General features: G+C 44.5%; 1 protein-coding gene across 2 annotated transcripts in view; it reads right to left on the minus strand.

Moving 5' to 3' along the window:
- Positions 1-22,997, minus strand: part of NELL2 (neural EGFL like 2) — a 360,426-nt gene that overhangs the window by 215,220 nt on the left and 122,209 nt on the right. For both annotated transcript variants that reach the window (XM_056573979.1, XM_056573978.1), the window contains exons 4-5: positions 19,692-19,865; positions 12,357-12,453 (exon numbers count right to left, since the gene is read on the minus strand). In XM_056573979.1, coding sequence (XP_056429954.1) covers positions 12,357-12,453; positions 19,692-19,865 — 271 coding nt within the window. The remainder of the gene's footprint in view (positions 1-12,356; positions 12,454-19,691; positions 19,866-22,997) is intronic.

The raw sequence follows: 22,997 nt of genomic DNA on the forward strand, positions 1-22,997 counted from the left end.
TGTGAGTTTGCTGTGCCGAATAAATCTGTTGCATACGAGCTGCCACGCTAGACATTCTCTTTCTTCTGGATTTGATATATAGCATGGTCCACGCTGGTCCGCGATGCGGTTGAGTCTACTTGGGGTGAGCTGTAAGTGCTCTTTCAATATATATATATATATTAGAATCACTGTTGCAGAGCGGCACAATGACAGAGCCTGAAGGTGGCATCAGTATGAGAAGACCATATAGTGGCTGAATGAGACAGCGTGGAGATGGCGGCAGCATGAGGAGACCAATAGAGATGAGCAAATCAAAGCTGACGAACCTGAATTGGTTTCAAATTTCATGAAAAATTTTATTCGGAACGAATGCGAATACTGCCGCAATTCTATTGCGTGAATCGCTTCATTAAACTCCATTTAGTGCTGTCCGGGCTCCAGGGCATCTAAAATGGCGGATTCACATGTCAGTGCATGGGGCAAGGAACGCTGGGAAGGCAAGGCGGGAATGCAGGTAGGCGGGATGACGCTGAATCACATGCAGGATGCAGCCTATCAGCAGCCAGTCACCCCTGTGATGTCACAGCCCTATATAATCATCAGCCATATTGCGGCTCATCACTTCATTCATTACACTGCAGAGAGACAGGATGGACAGCCTGTCAGTGTGTGTGTTCCACAGAAATGCTTATTACAGCAGCGTTTCACCTCCTAGTCACATCAGCGTTCTGGTGGACAAAGAGCAGTGATTTTTTTTTCACTGAAAAGGATTTTTACTGTAGCCATTAACCTCCCAGTCACTTTCTACAGCATTATATTACAGAAAGGGGCAGATAGCTGTGCGTTGCCTCATACATTTTAACAAGCTGCCTCAACTTCATAAACCTTAGCAGAGGAGGCAGGAATAATTTTTCAGTGCAATTCTGTGTCTTTGTTCCACAACAAATCTGCTGGTTACACTAGTCTGTAGATGGTATAATGCCCAGCAGTCCATTACTAATAGTCTGTGAGAGAGTGCAATTTTGGGTTTAGTACACAGCGACTGTGTACTGCTGGTGTTGGGCAAAAATACGTGTTTCTAAGCGTACTGTAGCGCATTATTCTGCCCTCATAAGTGCATACCACATACCTACATCTATGTATTGTTGAGCGGCATAGGCCATATTCGAATTTGCGATATTTTGCGAATATATGGATGAATATTCGTCATATATTCGCTAAATTCGCATGATCGTAATATTCGCGTTTATTTATATGCGGGAATTAGCATATGCAAAAATTAGCATATGCGAAAATTTGTACGCCAGTCTCACACAGTAGTATTAGAGCCTTCTTTACCCACACAAGCTGGAAGCAGAGAGGGATGATCACTGTGATGTGTACTGTGAAAAAACAAACAAAAAAATGAATATTCCTAATTGCGAATACATAGTGCTATATTCGCGAATATTCGCGAATTCCCGAATATGCGATATTCGCGAATAAAATTTGCATCGCGAATATTCGCGAGCAACACTACATCTAAGTAGTATACTTTGTTGTACCTGTTAATCTGTCAAGGGCCTAGATACTGTGAAAGTCCAGGCAAAAGTAATCTCCGGCTGGTGTTTTACCCCAGTGCTTTTTTAAGCGTACTGTAGAGCATTTTTCTGCCCTCATAAGTGCATACCACATACCTACATCAAAGTAGTGTACTATTTTTTACCTGTTAATCTTTCAAGGGCTTAGATACTGTGAATGTCCAGGCAAAAGTAATCACCGGCTGGGGTTATACCCAGTGCTTTTTTCAGCTTACTGTAGAACATTTTTCTGCCCTCATAACTGCATACAACATACCTACATCTATGTAGTGTACTATTTTGTAGCAGTTAATCTGTTAAGGGCCTAGATACTGTGAAAGGACAGCCAAAAGTACACACCTGCTGCAGTTCCAGACAAATACTGTTTTAAGTGTAGTGAAGCGTATTGTACTCCCCTCATATACGCACTAAGTATGTCAGGAAGAGAAGTGCCAGGATGAGCACAGAGGAGTGGCAGAGGTCGCAGCAGACTAGGGGCGAATGGCAGCATGAGTTACAGCAAGAGGCCCGAGCTCCCGGTATCAGCTAGCGATCATGTCTCGACCAGCAACCCATCTGCCATCATTGATTGGTTAACACGGTCATCCACTTCATCACAAATGACATCTGATACCCCAGTCAACAGTCGGTGGGTTCCTCAGACAGAACCCTGAGTTGGCATGTCCCGGGAGCAGCCTCTGTCCTCCCATTGCCTCTGTCCTATGCTGTTCCCTCCCCTAAAGAAGCATCTTAATCGGTGGGTTCAACTCCACAATTCACTGAGGACAATCTAATAGAGGACAGTCAGCAGCTACTGCCCAGCCAAGAACTGGAAGAGACATCCACCGCTTCCCGTGCTAGCAGTGATGAGGAGAGTGACGTGGGATGCGGCATTGCCAGCATTCAGGATCTTAAAGCAGACACTGTTTAGGAACCAGACAAGGACATCAGTGATGTGCAGACATTTGTTGATGATGATGAAGCCAATCGCAATTGGGAGCTGGGTGCAGAAGGGGCTTCATCATCATCAGGAGAAGAGAGTTGCAGGTTGCCTGTGAGGCAGCAGCTGAGCCAGCAGGATGGTAGCATGGTTGGCAGTCAGCATGGTGGCAGACGTGGAAATTCTGGAGCCAAACATGCCCGGGGAGACCACCTGCTTCAAGGCAGCCTACCTTCCTGGGAGGTACTGGAACAGGGGTTCGTGGAGATGGTGGCAGTAGCAGTTAATTAGTGCAGTGGGAAAATCAGCTACTTGGCGGTGTGGCAGTTTTTCATCAAGCATCCGGAAGAGGTTAACATAGCCACATGCAAGATATATCGGCAGAAGGTGAAGCGTGGCCAGGGTCCCAATTTCGGCACCACAGCCCTGCGTCAACATATGCTTCGCCACCAAAAAGCGGCCTGAGAGACCCGTGGCTCCTATGTAATGGTCCAGCCTGCTGCATCACCCAGTGACACGCCGCTTCCTCTTTCAGCCAGCCAAGGCTCCATCACCTCAGCAGAATGGAGCTGTGTGTCATACCCTCCTTCTGTCACTTCAGATGCTCCTGCTCCTCCTACTTTTAGTCAGTCATGTCGCCAACAATCCATCGGCAAAGCCATGTCCAAGAGACAACAGTATGCACCCACTAATGTTGTTTAGTGCGGCGTGTGCCATAGTAACCCCAAAGAGAGCTCGTCTGTCCACGAAAAATGTGGAGAGACTGGCCTTTGTGAAGATGAATCAGGCATGGATCAGCCAGGATTTCCACCCACCAATGCCTGATGCATCAGAGTAGATTGACCAGGGTGCCACACCAACACTTCAAAAATATGGATAGTGCCAAACAGATTTAAGGTACTGCTCCCCAGTTATAAACATTCCTCTGCATCAGACATTTTTTCACTCACCTTCGTCACTGGGTACTGGTATTGCCACCCACCACACCAATCTATCACTAGATAGGTTTCAGGACTCCTGATGCTGCTGCTGCCACCTCTAGGCTGTGCCATTCAGCCACTATATGGTCTCCTCATGCTGCCACAAACTTCAGGCTGTGCCATTCCGCCACTATATGGTCTCCTCATTCTTCAGCCACCTCCAGGCTGTGCAATTCAGACACTATGTGGTCTCCTCATGCTGCCACAAACTCCAGGCTGTGCCATTCAGCCACTATATGGTCTCCTTGTGCTTCAGCCACCTCCAGGCTGTGCCATTCAGACACTATATTGTCTCCTCATGCTTCAGCCACCTCCAGGCTGTGCCATTCAGACACTATATGGTCTCCTCATTATTTCACCACCTCCAGGCTGTGTCGTTCAGCCAATATATGGTTTACTGATGCTGCTGGGCCTGGGACATTACCTACAAACATTTTATACTAGCACCAGCTAACATAATTTTTCAATTTTAAAATTCATCTTTTAATCTTAGGGATTGTGAAGCCCTAGTGTCTACTCATGCAGCCGCCTGCTCCAGGCTGTGTCATTCAGCAACTATATGGTTTAGTGATCTGCTGGGCCTGGGACATTACCTTGAGTTCCAATTCCAGGCTGTGTCATTCTGCCAGATAATGGTCTCCTCATGCTGCTGCCAACTTTAGGCTCTGTCATTGTGCCGCCATATGACTACTTGTTAGATTGGGTTTTGTAGTCATACAGTATTAGTTCAAAGTAAACACTGGGACATTAAACTTGGGAATCTAATATAAATCTTAAATAAATAAAAAAAACAATGTAATCTTTTCAAGACTTATGCCCTATGGTCGTCAATGTCACATTACCTGTGGAATTATTACAAGAATCCAATGAAACAGCTTGGATCGATAACAATGAACCATAACTGATTAAATTAAACATTCACACTTTCATAGGGGGGGGGGGGGGCGCTGAGAGGCAGGGGCAGCATGAGGAGACCATTTAGTGGCTGAATGATACAGTGTGGAGGTGGCAGCAGCATGAGGATAAAATATAGTGGCTGAATTACCCAGCCTGGAGGTGGCAACAGTCTGACAAGACCATAGGGTCTCACAATTAAAAAGATTAAAGATATGGTTTAACATTTAAATTGAAGATTTCAAATTGATGAACCTAAAAAGTTTTATTTAATGTGCCAGCATGAGGAGACCAGATGGTGGTAAAGTGACACAGCCTGGAGGTGGCGGAAGCATGAGGAAACATATAGTGGCTGAATGACACAGCCTGGAGATGGCGCAAGCAAGAACAAACCATATACTGGCTGAATGACACAGACTGGAGGTGGCGGAAGCATGATGAGATCTTTCAGTTGCAGAATGAGACAGCCTGGAGCTGGCATCAGCATGTGGAGAACATATGGTGACAGAAAGAGACAGCCTGAAGATGGCATCAGCAGCATTAGGAGTCCTGAAAGTGACCCGGTGACATAGTGGGGCGTTGGGTGGCAATACCAGTACCTGGTGACGAAGGTGGGTGAAAAAAGGAGAACTTGGCATCAGATGTGCGGCAACATCAGAATAGTAGCTGAGGCAGGTAGGCAGAAGAAAACTGTATCTTTTGTAAAAGTGTTAGTGTGCACACTAAGTATTGAGGATATGCATTATGTAAAACTTAACTTTTAATGATATTCTTAGGATAAAATATATACACACATATATATATATATATATATATATATATAACCAAGGAATGGTGTGCAAAAAACACCATATGCCACCTAAACCCCCAAGTACAGTGTCCATTTTAGGACAGCATCAGCCGTCAAGCTGTACCTCGCTCATCCTTCAGCCAAAACGGCATCCCGCCTCCTCCATCCTCTGTCAGGCGTCAGCCAAAACCTTTTTAATGCTTATGTCTGTCATACCTCAGATGAAAATGAAAGTGCTGAGTAAGCAGAGCTTCGGCAGACCTGCTAGCACAGTTTGTGATTGGCTGCCAGCACAGATACTGTGATTGGTTGATGGGAGCGTAGGTGTGGGCAGTCCCGCTCCTCTCATGCACCCAGCTTTTCCCGATTCCTGCAAAACAAACCTACGATCTCAGCTTTTCCCCTATTCCTGCAAAACCTACAGTTATGTACTCAGCTGTAGGTTTATCAGGAATTGTTAAAAGCTCAGTACATAACTGTAGGTTTTGCAGAAATTGGGAAAAGCAGAATACATAGCGGTAGGTTTTTCAGGAATCGGGAAAAGCTATGTACTCAGCTTTTCCTAATTCCTGAAAAACCTACAGCTAGCATAACTGTAGATTTTGCAGGAATCTGGAAAAGCTGAGTACATAACTGTAGGCTTTTCAGGAATCAGGAAAAGCAGAGTACATAGCTGTAGGTTTTTCAGGAATCGGGAAAAGCTGTGTACTCAGCTTTTCCCCATTCCTGAAAAAAAAAAACAGCTAGGCTAACTGTAGGTTTTGCAGGAATAGGGGAAAAGTTGAGAGTGTAGGTTTGTTTTGCAGGAATCGGGAAAAGCTGGGTGCATGAGAGGATTAGGGTTTGTAAAGAAGTGTGTCTAAACAGTGGAGCGGGACTGCACACGCCTACGCTCCCATCAACCAATCACAGTATCTGTGCTGGCAGCCAATCACACACTGTCAGTCTGCCGAAGTTCTGCTCTGCTGACTCAGCACTTTCTTTTTCGTCTGAGGCATGAGAGAGTTTAGGTTGACAAAAGTTTTGTCTGACGCCTGATGAAGGAGGCGGGACGCAGTTTTCGCTGAAGGATGAACGAGGTACAGCTGAGAACTGACAGCTATTTGCCTGAGGGAGGAGGCGGGACGCCTTTTTGGCTGAAGGATGAGCGAGGTACAGCTGACGGCTGATGCTGTCCTAAAATGGACAACGTACCCAAGTATTGATGTGATGCAAAGACCTCTAAAAGGTGGACTACGAATGGTTCATTGTAACTGGTGGGCTAAAAACTTCCCCTGTAAGGCCCAACTCTTGCATTGTTAATTCCTTTCTTAGCAAGTGTTACTCACTCTAAAAAGCTAATGTCTGTAACTGGGGAGCAGCATCTTAAATATGTTTTGCACTATCCATACTTGTGAAGTGTTGGTGTGGCACCATGGTCAATCTACTCTGATGCATCAGGGATTGGTGGGTGGAAATCTTGGCTGATCCATGCCTGATTCATCTTCATAAAGGTCAGTCTCTCGACATTTTTTGTGGACAGATGAGTTCTCCTTGGGGTTATTATGGCACCCGCCGCACTAAACACCCGCTCTGATGGCACACTACTGGCCAGGCAAGACAGCTTTTCCAGGGCAAACTCCTGCTGATGAGTTGCTTCACTATGCGGGTGAAGAATGCTACTCATCAATGACTGTAAACTCAGGCTGCTGATGGAGCAGGTATCCCTCCTGCCACCCCACCCCTCCCCAGCAGCCATGGCAGTGGAAGGTGAGCGCAGGGGGCCCCCCCGAGCCAGACCTGCGAGAGGATTGACGATGGCGCAGATAGGCATAGGTCAACTGACTATGTAGGATGTCTCTGTAGTAGGTCAGTTTGTCCTCCCTCTCAGTGGGTGTAAAAAAGGCCACCAATTTGTGCCGATAGCGAGGGTCTAATAAGGTGGAGAACCAGAAGTCCTCCCGCTGCTGAATGGTGAGAAATTGACGGTCATTACACTAGCAAGTGAGAATGCATTGTGCCATTTGTGCAAGTGACTCGGAGGGACTCCCTGCCTCTATCTCCACTGCATACTGCCACGGTGTGTCTCTGCCTCTGTCTTGCCTTCCTCATAACCCTCTAGCTCCTCTGGCTGCTCCTGCTCCTCCTCTCCAGTCAGATTACTAGAAAAACCACCCATCTTGCTAAACCTAAACTGTGCTCTACTGTGCCGCTCCCGCAACTCCTCCAGTAAAGCCCCCACAGGTCTCATGAGGCCAGTGCCCTGACCAGCCATCATTTCCAATACATGTTGTAGTAAATGAAGCAGTGGAATGACGTTGTTCATCCCGTAATCCTGGCAACTGACTAATAAGGTGGCTTCCTCAAAGGGCCTGAGCAATCGGCAGGTGTCACGTATGAGCTGCCACTGGTTGACATTAAGTTACACAGGAGAGTCCCCCTATCCGCTTGGATCATCAATAAATCGGTGATGGCTTTTATCTGTTTGTACAGTCGGTCCAACATATGGATGGTGGAATTCCAACGTGTGGAAATGTCGCAAATCAGACTATGTTGGGGGATACCTTTTTGACACTGCAGCTCAAGGAGGGTGTGCTTCGCGGTGTACGAGTGGCTGAAGTGCATGCAAAGTTTCCTTCCCATTGTTGGGATGTTTTGCAGATGGGGGGGGGAACTTCAGGAACCGCTTGACAACCAGATTGAACACTTGTGCCATGCAGGGCGCATGTCTCAGGCTTCCTTGTTGCAGCACAGACAAGATGTTCTTCCCGTTGTCAGTCACTATGGTTCCCATTTCCAGTTTTCATGGACTAAGCCATGGTTCAATTTCTTGATTAATTACTTTTAGCAGTTCCTCCCCTGTGTGACTCAGTTCGCCAAGGCAAACCATCTGAAGAACAGCATGACACCGCCGTGCACTGCACACATGGTATGCTGGAGGGGCACTGAGACTTGTCTGTGCAGTGGAGGCTGAGGACACTGTGGAGGATGAGGAGGTGGAGACCCACACTGTCACAGGACCAACGGCCTGAGAGCGTGGAGACGGAATTGGCGTGACCTGTCCAAGTTGCTGTTGTGGCTGTGCAGGAACCACTTTCACCAGTGGTCCGTAAAGGACATTTATTGTCTCTGACCATAGTTACAGCTCCACAAGTCGGTGCTGCTGTGCACTTTGGTACACACCGACAGGCTCAAGGACTGGTCCACCTTCTCTTCCACAAAATTGTGCAGGGCTGGTACTGCCTTCTTCGCAAAGAAATGATGGTTTGGTACTCTCCACCTCGGCTCGGCACAAGCCATCAGTTCTCTGAAAGGGGCAGAGCCCCCACTTGAAAAGGGAGGGAGTGCAGCACCAGCAACTTGGACAGGAGCACATTAAGCTTTTGCGCCATTTGATGAGTGGGTGCATACCGTTGTCTCTTGGACATGGCTTTGCTGATGGATTTCTGGTAGAATGACTGACTCGAATTAGGAGGAGAAGGAGCATCTTGAGTGACAGAAGAGGGGTATGACACACAGCTCCCTTCAGCTGAGGTGGTGGAGCCTTGGCTAGCTGAAACAGGGAGCAGTGTGCCACTGGGTGATGCAGCAGGCCAGACCACCGGGCCACGGTATTCCCAGGCTGCTTTATGGTGACACTACATATGTTGACCCAGGGCTGTGGTACCAACATTGGGACCCTGGCCACGCTTCACCTTCTGACGACACATCTTGCATGTGGCTATGTTACATAGTTACATAGTTAGTACGGTCGAAAAAAGACATATGTCCATCAAGTTCAACCAGGGAATTAAGGGGTAGGGGTGTGGCGCGATATTGGGGAAGGGATGAGATTTTATATTTCTTCATAAGCATTAATGTTATTTTGTTCCAGGAATGTATCTAATCCTGTTTTAAAGCTGTTAATTTTTCCTGCTGTGACCAGTTCCTGAGGTGGACCGTTCCATAAATTCACAGTCCTCACGGTAAAGAAGGCGTGTCGCCCCTTGAGACTAAACTTTTTCTTCTCCAGACGGAGGGAGTGCCCCCTCGTCCTTTGGGGGGGTTTAACCTGGAACAGTTTTTCTCCATATTTTTTGTATGGGCCATTAATATACTTATATACGTTTATCATATCCCCCCTTAAACGTCTCTTCTCAAGACTAAACAATTGTAACTCCTTTAATCGCTCCTCATAGCTAAGATGTTCCATGCCCCATATTAGTTTAGTCGCGCGTCTCTGCACCCTTTCCAACTCCGCAGTGTCCCTTTTATGGACAGGTGCCCAAAACTGAACAGCATATTCCAGGTGAGGCCGTACCAATGCTTTATAAAGGGGGAGTATTATGTCCCTGTCCCTTGAGTCCATGCCTCTTTTGATACATGACAATATCCTGCCGGCTTTGGAAGCAGCAGCCTGACATTGCATGCTATTCTGTAGTCTGTGATCTACAAGTACACCCAGATCCTTCTCTACCAGTGACTCTGCCAGTTTAATCCCCCCTAAGACATACGATGCATGCAGGTTATTAGTACCCAGATGCATAACTTTACATTTATCCACATTGAACCTCATTTGCCAAGTGGATGCCCAGACACTTAGTCTATCCAAGTCATCTTGTAACTTATGCACATCCTCTATAGACTGTACTGTGCTACAAAGCTTGGTGTCATCTGCAAAGATAGAAACAGAGCTGTTAATACCATCCTCTATATCATTGATAAATAAATTAAACAACAGCGGTCCCAGTACTGAACCTTGGGCTCAAGGGACAACCTCCTCCGGATGCTTGATGAAAATCCGCCACACCACCAAGTAGCTGATTTTCCCACCAACAGTCCGCACTGTTTAACTGCTACTGCTGCCGACTCCAGGAACCCCTGTTCCACTACCTCCCAAGGAGGTAGGCTGCGGCGAAGCAAGTGGTCTACCCCAGGCATGTTTGACTCCAGACTTTCCACTTCCGCCCCCATGCTGACTGCCAACCATGCTACCACCTTGCTGGCTCTGCTGCTGCCTCACGTGCAACCTGCAACCCTCTTCTCCTGATGATGATAAAGCCCCTTCTGCGCCCGGCTCCTAAGTGTGATCGGCTACATCATCATTGAGTTGTGTCTGCACTTCACTGGTGTCCTCCTCAGGGTCCACAACAGTGTCTGCTTCAGGAGCCTGAACGCTCGCAACACCACCTCTCACGCAACTCTACCCATCACTACCTGCTCACCTAGCGGAGGAAGCAGCGGATGTCTCCTCCACTTCTTGGCTGGGCAGTTGTTGCTGATTGTCCTCTAGTAGATCGTCTTCACTAAATAGTCTAGCTGAACCCACAGCATAAGATACTTCTTTAGAGGAGGGAACAGCATAGGACAGAGGTAATGGGAGGACAGGGACTGCTCCCGGGCCATGCCGACTGAGGGTTGTGTCTGAGGAACCCACTGACTGTTGACTGGGGTTGTCAGATGTCACTTGTGATAAAGTGGATGACCATGTCAACCAATCGATGATGGTAGATGGGTTGCTGGTCAAGACACGACCGCTAGCTGATACCGGGAGCTCAGACCTCTCGCTGTGACTCCTCCTGCTGTAAAAAATCTTTTCTGTGCAACACATTGCTCTCTGTCCCTCTCTGCAATAGAACGCTGATGTGACTGGGAGGTAAATCACTGCTGTAAAAATGCTTTTCTGTGCAACACACACTGCTGTCTGTCCCTCTCTCTCTGTAATAGAATGTTGATGTGACAGGCCACAAGATGGCTGCCGATTATATAGGGCTGTGACATCACAGGGGTGGCTGGCTGCTGAATGTGATTTAGGGTCATCCCACCGACCCTTGTTCCTGCTTCCCAGGATTCCTTGCCCCATGTCCTCACATGTGGATCTGCCATTTTACATGCCTGGCCCCTGGTGCCTGGACCGCACTAACTGAAGATTAATTAAGCGATTTGCGCAATCGAATGATGGAGATATTCGCATTTGTTGCTAATTGAATTTTTCCTGAAATTCATAAGGGATACCGATTTGTTATTTGCTTATCCCTAGAATCCAGCAGAAAAATTCTGCTTAAAAATTTCAATGCAGCATCCTCCTATTGTTTACAATAAGATTCTTCTCTACTGTGTACACACCAAATTTTCCAAGGCGGAAAATTCTGCTGTGGTAATTCAAGTTCCGGACTAAGCTGAAAGATTGAACATGTTCATTCTTTCAGTGGAATCCACTTGTTCATGCACTGCCATCAATGGAGACGGTGCATGTCCAAGCAGTCCTCATGCTCATTGATTGCATATGGAATGTCTGCCCGAAAATTTCCGAGCAGATATTCTGCTGTCTGAATGGGCCCTAATTTTACTAATAGCATTCAGTCTTATTTTGGCTTATTTGAATACATGTTGAAAATGATGAAACTTAAAAATATTGTAAAAATATAAGTATTGAAAATTTAAACTTAAAAAAACTCTTGTTTTCAGACACTAGAATAGAATTTGACCAAATGGAAAACTCTTCTCAATGGATAGTGATCAGCAATTTTCTTAACTCTATCACTTGAGACCTGAATGGCTTTTACAGATGACAAATGAAAAAAAAAATGTGTACAGTGATACTAGACGTATTTTAGACAAAAGAATGATATTCAGTGATATGGCAGCTATGTTTGACAAGCTGAGCAGGTTGACTTGATATAGATAGGACTGATATTAATGGATAGTGTAGAAGATCCTATTTTCTACTCTCTGAAACACATCAGGTGGATGAATCACTTATTTCTGTTTGCCTTTCCCTGGAATAATGAAATAGGAAACATAGAGGGCACATACTGAATAATGGAGTAAGGTATAATGTATTACAACCTTGTCTTGGTTTCAGTTCTGTGTATTACACCTAACTAACCCCAGTGAATTCTCCAATATATGTCTGTGGAAAATTATTAGAAATTATTGCTTGATGTTTACAATGACAGTCACACAGAGTAACATGGTAATATAACTTTACTGAGTCACTGAATGTACTGCTAAGGACCTTGGTGTGATCTCTGCCAATCTAATGGGCAATGCCAGTGTCTGCTTTCAGCCAAGTTTCTTCAGTCTTGAAATGGAGGTATCCATGCTATTTTCTATGTGACTGATAACAGTGAGCTTTCCAATGTGAATGGTTGCCTATAGTTTCATATTCTATAACAAATATTTTGATAATAAAATAAAAATGGTGTGACATAGACCTTGGATAAGTCTAAAACATACAACAAACCACATACCTTGAAATAACCATGTGCATTGTTTCTTTGACCAACCCATAAAGTTGTTCCAGATGGAATATCCATGTAAGGCATTTCCACAACTCTTTCATAAATCCTATTAAACAAAATACACATTTTAATTTAGTCCAATTGCAATCAATAGTTAAAGGAAACATTTATATGTATGTCACCAAGGACAAAAGAGTTTGTTAGAGGTGAATAAGTAAAGTCACTGTGGCACTGTAGATGTTGCTGCATGACGTATATTTGCTGATGTTGCTGAGTATAGCTATCAAATTATCTTGGTGTCACATATGGGTAGAGAAGGAGTGCCCAATATTCTCTTCAAGTCCCTGTCCCTGCCTACTCACATACCTGCCCGTTGGCGACAGGTCTGTAACCACAGTGACAGTACCTCCCTAGACAAGTGAGGGACGTAATAGTCAAAATAATAAAATACAATAATACAGACTCAGGTCAAGGAACAGTAGAGAACAGACAGACTAACAAAGCAAAACTAACACACTCTCACCATAAGTCCAAGTCCACTACCCGCGTCAAAAGCCAGGAGTTTGTTAGAGTACAAAAATCGCTAATACCAGAGAGAAGAGTCAGAGAGCGGAACCAAAGGGTCAAAATGACAAATATAACAGATACAGTAGAAAGCATTCACGGAGTATAAAAACTAAGCTCTCTAACAGGCAAAGACTGGGAGTAGACTGCCAGCTTAAATTGGTCCAGACCAGGTGTAAAATCAAGGCCAACTGACAGGCATAACCAAAGAAACAAGACCAAACAAAAGATCTCAGTGCAAGTTAACCCTTCGGTTCCTTACACTAGACTTATCTGAATCTTCCATAAAAACTTTTTTTCTGTGTTAGCTTCACTAAAATCGTGCAGGAATGCCCCGTGCCATAGACGGCTATGCATTCTGTACAGACTCCACACAAACAATGAATGTGCTCATTCTTTGTGCGAACACAGAAAATGGAATTTCCATGCCGGAAACATCTGGCACGGAAATTCCGCCATGTGCACAGTGCAGCAGAATCCCATTGAATTCAACGGGAATCCAGCAAGGAAATTCTAACGTGTAAACATGGCCTGTTGTCTTACACATAAGACAATTGTTAGCCAAAGTGGTCGATTTTGTACATTTCAGTCGACCATTGTCTGCAAATTACATGTAAATGAACAAACATTAGCAATGACTATGCTGGGTTTTCAAGGTCCAGTGAGAAAAACTTTGTATGGAAAAATATATGGCTTACAAGTAGAGATGAGCGAATCGAAGCAGACGACCCCAAATTCGGTACGAATTTCAGTATTTATTCGATTCACAATGAATGCGAATATTGCCACGATTCTATCGCGCGGATTGCTTCATTAAACTCCATTTTACAGCATTCCAGGCTCCAGGACACCTAAAATGGTGGATCCACATGTCATTACATGGAGCAGGGGATGCTGGGAAGGTGGGAATGCGAGGCGGGAAGCGAGGTAGGCGCGATGACCCTGAATCACATGCGGGATGCAGCCTATCAGCATTAATTGACCCCTGTGATGTCACAGCCCTATATAATTGGCAGCCATTTTGCGGCTGTTCATTTCATGCCATATACACTGCAGAGATAGGACGGACTGTGTGTCTGTGTGTGTTACACAGAGATGCTGAATTGATTATACCGCAGCGTTCCACTGACAACTGCTTGTTACATAAGCGTTGTGGACAGAGAGAAGTGCAGTGCTTGTTGTCACTGAGAAGGATTTTGACGCCAGCCATTAAGTTCCCAGTCACATCATTCAGCATTTTATCAGAGGGGCAGATAGCTTTTCGTTGCCTCATATATATCAAGAAGCTGCCTGAACTTCATGAACCTCATCCCAGGAGGCAGGAATGATTTTTCAGCGCAATTCTGTGTATTTTTTTCCACAAGAAATCATCTGCTGCTTAAACTAGTCTGTAGACAGTATAAAAACCAGTTCACACCATTCTTAACACTCTGTGACAGAGTGCAATTTAGGGTTTAATCCCCTTTTTTGTGGTGCTGCACTGTTGTGTCCTGCTGCTTTGCAAAAATATGTTTTTTCAGCGGACTGTAGTGCATTTGTCTGCCCTCATGCATGCATACCACATACCTACATCAAAGCAGTCTACTATTTTGTATCTATAAATCTGTACCAAGTCTAGATACTGGAAAAGTCCAGGCAAACGTAATCACCGGCTGGTGTTTTACAAAAATACGTTTTCCAAGTGTACTGTAGCGCATTTTTCTGTGCAAGCCACATACCTACATCTAAGTAGTGCACTTTTTTGTACCTGTTAATCTGTTTATCTGTAACAAGCCTACATACAGTGAAAGGCCAGGGAAAACAAATCACTGGCTGTTGTTTCATGAAAATACATTTTCCAAGTGCACTGTAGCGCATTTTTTTGCCCTCATACGTGCTTCCACATACCTACATCTAAGTAGTCTACCATATTGTACCTGTTAATCTGTCAAGGGCCTACATACTGTGAAAGTCCAAGCAATAGTACTCACCGGCTGGTGTTTTACAAAAATACTGAGTTTTTAATGCATTTTGTAGCGCATTTTTTTGCCCTCATCAGTGCATACCGCATACGTACATCTAAGTAGTGTACTATTTTGTACCTGTTAATCTGTCAAGGGTCTACATACTGTGATAGGACAGCCAAAAGTAATCACCGGCTGGTGTTTTACAAAAATACAGAGTTTTTAATGTGTATTGTAGCGCATTTTTCTGCCATCATCAGTGCATACCTCATACGTACATCTAAGTAGTGTACTATTTTTTACCTGTTTATCTGTCAAGGGCCTAGATACTGTGACAGGAGAGCCAATAGTACACACCTGCTGCTGTTCTAGACAAATACTGTTTTAAGTGTTGTAAAGTGTATTGTACTCCCCTCATATACGCAATAATTATGTCAGGAAAAGTATTGCCAGGACGTGCACAGAGGAGTGGCAGAGGCCTAAATTCATCTGGCACAGCTAGAGGTCGCAACAGAGTAGGGGTGTGTGCCAGCCGGAGTCGCAGCTAGAAGTCTGAGCTCCTGGTGTCAGCTAGCGGTCGTGTCGCGACCAGCAACCCACTCGCTCATCCATTTAATCTCAAGTGACATTCGACACCCCCAGTCAACAGTCGGTGGGTTCCTCACACTCAACCCTCAGTTGGCATGGCCCTAATGCTGCTGCTACCACCTCCAGGGTCTGCCATTGTGCTGCTCTATGGTCTCCTCATGCTATTGCGACCACCCCCAGGCTCTGTCATTGTGCCGCAATATGGTCTCCTCATGCTGATGCTGCCACCTCCAGGCTCTCTAATTGTGCTGCTCTATGGTCTCCTCATGCTAATGCTACCACCTCCACACTCTGTCATTGTGTCACCATATGGTCTCCTCATGCTGATGCTACCACCTCCAGGCTCTCTAATTATGCTGCTCTATGGTCTCCTCATGCTGATGCTGCCACCTCCAGGCTCTATAACTGTGCTGCTCTATGGTCTCCTCATGCTGATGCTACCACCTCCAGGCTCTCTCATTGTGCTGCCATGGATACCGCAGAACACAATTAAGGTGCTGGTCCCCAGTTTCAGAAATTCCTTGCATTAGGGTCATTTTCAGGACTCCTGATGCCACCTCAAGGCTTTGCCTTTTAGCCACTATAAGGTATCCTCATGCTTCAGCCACCTCCAGGCTGTGCCATTCAGACACTATATGGTCTCCATATATTGACTGTGCATTGTAGGAAACATGTGGCTATCCTTGAGTTACTCTCCCAGCATTCTTGCCATGTTGATACCAGACCAGTAATAAAAGGAATATTGCCAAGTACTAGCAGAAACACGGAACTGTGGATACTGACCACCGGCTGTTGGAATTGACTGACTGTCTCAGGTGGTAGATTTACCATTTTGAAGTTCCTCAGCTCCAGTAGGCTTTAAGTCGTTCATTCTTTGTTGTGGTTCTTCAGTTGCAGAATTAAGTTGTATCATGTTTTCCTGTTCCTCCGATAAGCTAATGTCACTGGAACACACAATACTCGTATTGTCATCTAATGAAGGATCCTTTTCTTCAGAGAACGTATCTATGATTTTATTATTTTGAATGTCAGGTGGTATTCTGACAATTTTGGTGAAGAACTGGGGTCTCCTCATGCTTCAGCCAACTCCAGGCTGTGCCATTCAGACACTATATGGTCTCCTCCTACTGATGCCACCTCCAGGCTCTGTCATTGTGCTGACATGTGACATGGGGCTTGTTAGATTAGATCCTTTGTACCCACACGCTGGGGCCAGGGCCACTAAATTTTGGGAGTTAAAAGTTCCATTTCAAAATCCTCAATTTTGGTTAAAAAAATCTTAGATTTCTATTTAAAATTCTTCAATGGTCTCCTCATGCTTCAGCCACCTTCATGCTGTACCATTCAGACACTACATGGGCTCCTTATGCTTTCCCCACCTCGAGGCTGTGTCATTCAGCCGATATATTGTTTTCTGATGCTACTGGGACTGGGATATTAACTCCAAATATTTTCTGGTAGCACTAGCTAACATAAATGCTTAATTGAGATTTCAAGATTGATCTTTCAATTTAAGGGGTTATAAAACCCTCTGGTGTACTGCTGATGTCTGCTCCTGACTGTGTGTTTCAGGACCTACTTGGCTTATTGATGCTTCTGGGCTTGGCCCTTACATTTTTGGATGTTTAGCACTAGCTAAATACATGCTTAATAGAAATTTCAGCATTGATCTTTCAACGTAAGAGGTTGTGAAACCCTCTTGGGTACTGCTGATGCCTGCTCCTGACTGCTCCTGTGTCTTTCAGGAACTACTTGGCTTACTGATGCTTCAGGGCTTGGGCCTTACATTTTTGGATGTTTTGCACTAGCTTACATACATGTTTAATTTAGATTTCAACATTGATCTTTCAATCTTAGGGGTTATGAAATCCTCTTGAGTACTGCTGAGGACTTTTCCTGACTCTGTCTTTCAGGAACTACTTGGCTTACTGATGCTTCTGGGCTTGGGCCTTACATTTTTGGATGTTAAGCACTACCTAACATGCATCTTCAATAGAGATTTCAACATTCACCTTTTAATTTTAGGGTTTGTGAACCCATCTTGTGTACTCATGCTGCTTCCTGCTCCACTGTCAGCCCGTTGGTCCTGTGACAGTGTGCGACTCTGTGTCCTCATCCTCCACCATGTCCTCAGCCTCCACTGCCCGGGCAAGTCTCAGTGGCCCTTCAGCATACCATGTGTGCAGGGCACGGCGGTGTCACACTGTTCTTCACATGGTTTGCCTTGACGAAAAGTGTTGGAAACAATGGCTGGTCAGGGCAATGGAGACGTTGCACCTACATCTAAAGGCCACATGATCCCTGTGGGGGCTTATTAGATTTGGCCCTTTGTACCCACACGCCTGGGTTCGGGACACTAAAACCTGGGAGTTAAAAGTTCAATTTCAAAATCATTAATTTAAATTTCAAAATCTTAAATTTAAAAAAAAAATCAAACATTTCAATGGTCTCCTCATGCTTCAGCCAACTCCAGGCTGTGTCACTTAGGCAATATATTGTTTACTTATACTGCTGCTGGGCCTGGGAATAAAAAATTTGTTATGGTAGGTAGCACTAGCTATCAAAAATCTTCATTTTAAATTAAAAAAAATTCTTGCGTTTTTTTGGTGTCTACTCATGCTTCAGCCAACTCCAAGCTGTGTCATTCAGCCACTATATGGTCTCCTCATGCTTCAGCCTCACCCAAGCTGTGTCATTCAGCCACTATATGGTCTCGTCATGCTACCAACACCTCCACGCTGTGTCATTCAGCCACTATATGGATATGGTCTCCTCAAGCTGCCAACACCTCCATGCTATGTCATTCAGCCACTATATGGTCTCCTCATGCTACCAACACCTCCACGCTGTGTCATTCAGCCACTATATGGTCTCCTCATGCTTAAGCCTCATCCAAGCTGTGTCATTCAGCCACTATATGGTCTCCTCATGCTGCCAACACCTCCACGCTGTGTCATTCAGCCACGATATGGTCTCCTCATGCTGCCAAAACCTCCACGCTGTGCCATTCAGCTACTATATTATCTCCTCATACTGATACCACCTCAAGGCTCTGTCATTGTGCCGTTCTGCGGCAGTGATTCTAAAAGCGATGCCGGTAATCTGCATGTTATTCTGAATAACAGTATTATTTCACTACCCCAGCACACTCCATATGCGTGTTAGAACACAGAAAAGTGTTCTATACCCCTATTGAGGCTCTCTGTATGCCATAAATAGCCGTTTTTAATATAGATTCGCCGCATATAAATTCTGATGGAAATTAATTTTTTTAAACAGTGTTCTGCAAGTTTAGTCTGACATTGTGCTGACACATTCATTTGTACGAACAATCCAATAGGACTTTGATCGGTCCATTGTGGACGATCAAAGTCCCATGTTTATGGCCAGCCTAAGATTGGATTGTGTTCCTGTGTATCTGACTCCTTGCTACGTATCCTGACCTTGCACCTGTGCTGCCTGCCTTCTGACCTCTTGCTACGTGACCTGACTTGCTTCATTGCCACCTGACCTCCTGCCTATCCTGACTTCGTCTGTGCCTCATCCTTCCTGCGCCTCGTTATACCTCGGCTGCCTGTGGGGACAAGTCATATCAGGGGTAGCGACCTGGGTGCCGCCTGCTGCAGCAAGTCCATCCCACTTTGCGGCAGGCTCTGGTGAAAACCAGAGGCACCTCATATTCCACTCCCTGTTACGGCCATGCAATCTTCCTCACAGGATAGTGGATCCACCTACCACAGCCGTTACACTGCAGTTGCAGTTATGTAAGATTTGTCAGGATGAATAGTGCAAAGAGGTATGTCACACAGGTTCATTATGGAGGTATAAACAAAACTTTATTATTTGTCTATAAACAGTAGTGACTGAAAAAAATATATCCATTTTTTGTTCATGGTATTATAATAATTATAATTATTAATACCATTTCTTTTCAAAGAGGACCTGTGGCCGACTCAAAAATGTAATGTTACTATCAAAAATAGCTTAGGGTGCACTGTACACAAACCATTTTACAGTTTCTTGATACACCCTTCTGTTCTCATGATATGAGGGTTTATAGTTTTTCCAACAATTCAAGGAATCAGTAAAAAGGGTGTGACCTTAATTTTTATAATGGGAGTGAATATCAGGTGATGGCACTGATTATTTAGTCAGTGTAAGGGGGTGTAAATGTTTTAAGCTGTACGGTTTTAAACTTATACACAACCACCCACCCCCACCCAACGCCCCCCCAAATATTATTACTTACTTGTTACAATCCACATGTAAAACCAGGTGAGAAGCGCTGATAGCCAAGGAAAATCTATGCCATTTGTCATCTGCCAAAATATAGGGAAATACTTCTGTCTGCGATCGATGACTCCCTGAGCGGTAATGTAATCTGATTTCATTTCGATGGCCACTACTTTCAAGCTCAAGATACCTGTATGTGAAAGAATAAAATAAAATATTGGAAGTTAAATCAAATGAATGGAAAATCATGTTTCATGGTTACTTTCATTTCAAAATATATTTATTATAATAGACTGCTAATTTGTCTATTGCTATAAAAACTTATATACATCAGAATTTGAACTTACATATTGGATTTTCTCTTATTACTATATAATTTTATAGTTTTACAACACATTATTTTAAAAATGAAACCTGTAAAATTGAATCAATTAATTAGTTAACAACTGGATCACAAAATATATGGAAAACTGTGCACAGCCCTAAGCAATACCCCCTAGTAGACTCATATGGATATGAAAGTCAATTTCAAGACACGCTTAGGATGCATACAGTAGCTTAAAATAGAACAGAACAATCTATAAATATAACATTATGGTTATGAAGAGTGTCTTTCAAATTTTGTCTGATGCCTTAATACATAGCTAGCATTACAATTAAACAACAAGAAGAAAAAACGTGGTATTAAATGGCAGGAAATGCTCAATCCCAAATGCAGTTGTGATTTATGCTGGGGGAGCAGATCCTGCCCGTGTAGTCTGTTGCTTAGGGCAATCCCCAGCATAAAATGCATACAATGGGGGATGTCTGCAGCAGACTACAAGTGCCACAGTGGATGTGTAACATATAGAGTAATACATAAATGTAGGTGCACTACTGTGGTAGATGTAAACAGTGACATATGGCTAACCCTCAAAATGATGTTAAAATTGAGACATTAGCCAGTATATCCTTATATGAAGGACATACCTGAGCCCACACACCAACGGCAAGGTTTCTCAAGTGGCACGGGACCTAACACTAAACCTACCTGTGCCATATAGGCAATGCCAGGGGCCAATGGGCAATTACAGCAGCATTATGTGCGACTAACAACCTGCTCCCAGGTTACCTCTAGTGTGGCAGGGCACACAAACAATGGGAGGAGGGAGGCAGACTATAAGCCCCACCGAAGTTGGCTAATGTCTTGTCGGCCTCACATGTGGACCTTACTGCTGCCTAGAAAGTGATAAAGGCGCATTAAATGTGGAGTTTATACACCTCCAAGTATAAGGCACTTGTAGTCTGCTGCAGGTATCCCCCATTGTATGCATTTTATGCTGGGAATTGCCCTTAGCAACGGACCACAAGCGCAGGATCTGCTCCTCCAGCATAAATGCACAACTGCATTTGGGGTTGAGCACCTCCTGCTTTTTGAGAAAAATGTTTTTTCTTCTTGTTGTTTAAATCTTATACTTGGATATAAATTCCGCATTTAATGCACCTTGATCACTTTCTAGGCAGCATTAAGGTTCACCTGTGAGGCCAGCAACACATAAGCCAACTTGGGTGTGGCTTATAGCCTGCCTCCCACCTCCCATTGTACGTGTGCCTAGCCACACTGGAGGTAACCTGGGAACAGGCTGTGAGTCGGACCTAATGCTGCTGTAAATGCCCACTGGTTCCTGGTTTTGCCCATATGGCACAGGTAGGTTAGTGTTAGGTCCCGTGCCACTTGAGAAACTTTGGCGTTGGTGTGCGGGCTCAGGTAATCACCTTCATATAAGGATATACTGGCTAATGTCTCAATTTTAACATCAGTTTGAGGGTTAGCCATTTGTCACTGTTTACATCTACCACAGTAGTGCACCTACATGTATGTATTAGTATTACAATTAGTAATGATTGATATGTTTCATCAAACTGCAGCAGTTTAGACTCTGTTAATATTAGCGATAGTAAGTTCTTTTAGTAGTTCTGTCACCAAAAATATTATTTATACACATGCACACACACATATTAATAACAGATTTTAGACTCTGCTAACATTAGCATTAGTAACTTCTTTAAGTGGTTATGTCACTAAACATATTATACATGTATATATACAGTGGTCCCTCAACATATGATATTAATTGGTTCCAGGAGAACCATCATATGTTGAAACCATCATATGTCGAGTACATATGTCTATGTAAAAATGGTAATTGGTTCTGGGGCCTTGGAACCATTGTATGTTGAATACATATCTCTATGGGAAACTGCTAATTGGTTCTGGGATGACCATTGTATGTGGAGTGTATGGGGAGTGTTTAACAAACCAGGGTGCCTCCAGCTGTTGCACAACTACAACTCCCAGCATGCATGTACAGCCATTGACTGTCTGGGCATGCTGGGAGTTATAGTTTTGCAACAGCTGGAGGCACACTGATAGGGAAACATTGATGTATGGGGTGTATTGTGTGTATATATATTGTATGTGATGTGTGACATCACATACAGTACTGTACAGTTCTTTAAATACCTTCAGGGGGGACAGAATGTCCTCCATTACGATCCTGCCAACTACAGCTCCATAGGAAAGGAAGGGGAGGGCAGCCAGCAGCTCATTGGATGCCTGCAGCAAGATGCTGCAGGCTATTGGCTATGGCTGCACTGGGGGGTTGGGGGGCTTACTCGGAGCTCACAGTGGAAGCCTGCGTGAGTTAGCAGGACAGCATGTGAGTAGCAGGAGGCAGAACGGGGCACAGGGGCACATTAAACAACTATCTGTCAGTTGCTGAAGTTGTCAGCGCTGTCAGATAGCTGTTTGTACGATGGCCCCGACACACAGCAGCATCATATGTCGATGCTGCCTTCAACATACGATGGGCTCTGAGAGGCCATCATATGTTGAAATGATCATATGTCGGGGCCACCATAAGTCGGGGGGTCACTGTATATATATATATATATATATATATATATATATTCTGATCAGACATAAGTTACATTAAAACAGGCTAGAGAGTGCATAGCAATAATTATCTTGTTACACTGGCACCAGTCAAATAATGGTGTATATAAAGCGGCAAGTGAGTCCGTTCTTGAAGTTGATGTGTTGGAAGCAGCAAAAATGGACAAGAACAGATGTGGTAGCCACAGGGGAGATGATGAGGGTTATTTTGAAGTGAGAAGAATGGATATTTGGTCAATGTCCCTTTAATTAGTGCTTAACTCCTTAAAAAAGCAGGACGATGCCCGGTATTAACCCTTCAGATGCGGCGATCAAGGTTGACCGCCGCATCTGAAGTGAAACCGAAAGCCTCCCGGCAGCTCAGTCGGGCTGTTCGGGACCACTGCT

The sequence above is a fragment of the Hyla sarda genome, chromosome 4 (genome assembly GCF_029499605.1).
Source record: "Hyla sarda isolate aHylSar1 chromosome 4, aHylSar1.hap1, whole genome shotgun sequence".
Taxonomy (NCBI): Eukaryota; Metazoa; Chordata; class Amphibia; order Anura; family Hylidae; genus Hyla; species Hyla sarda.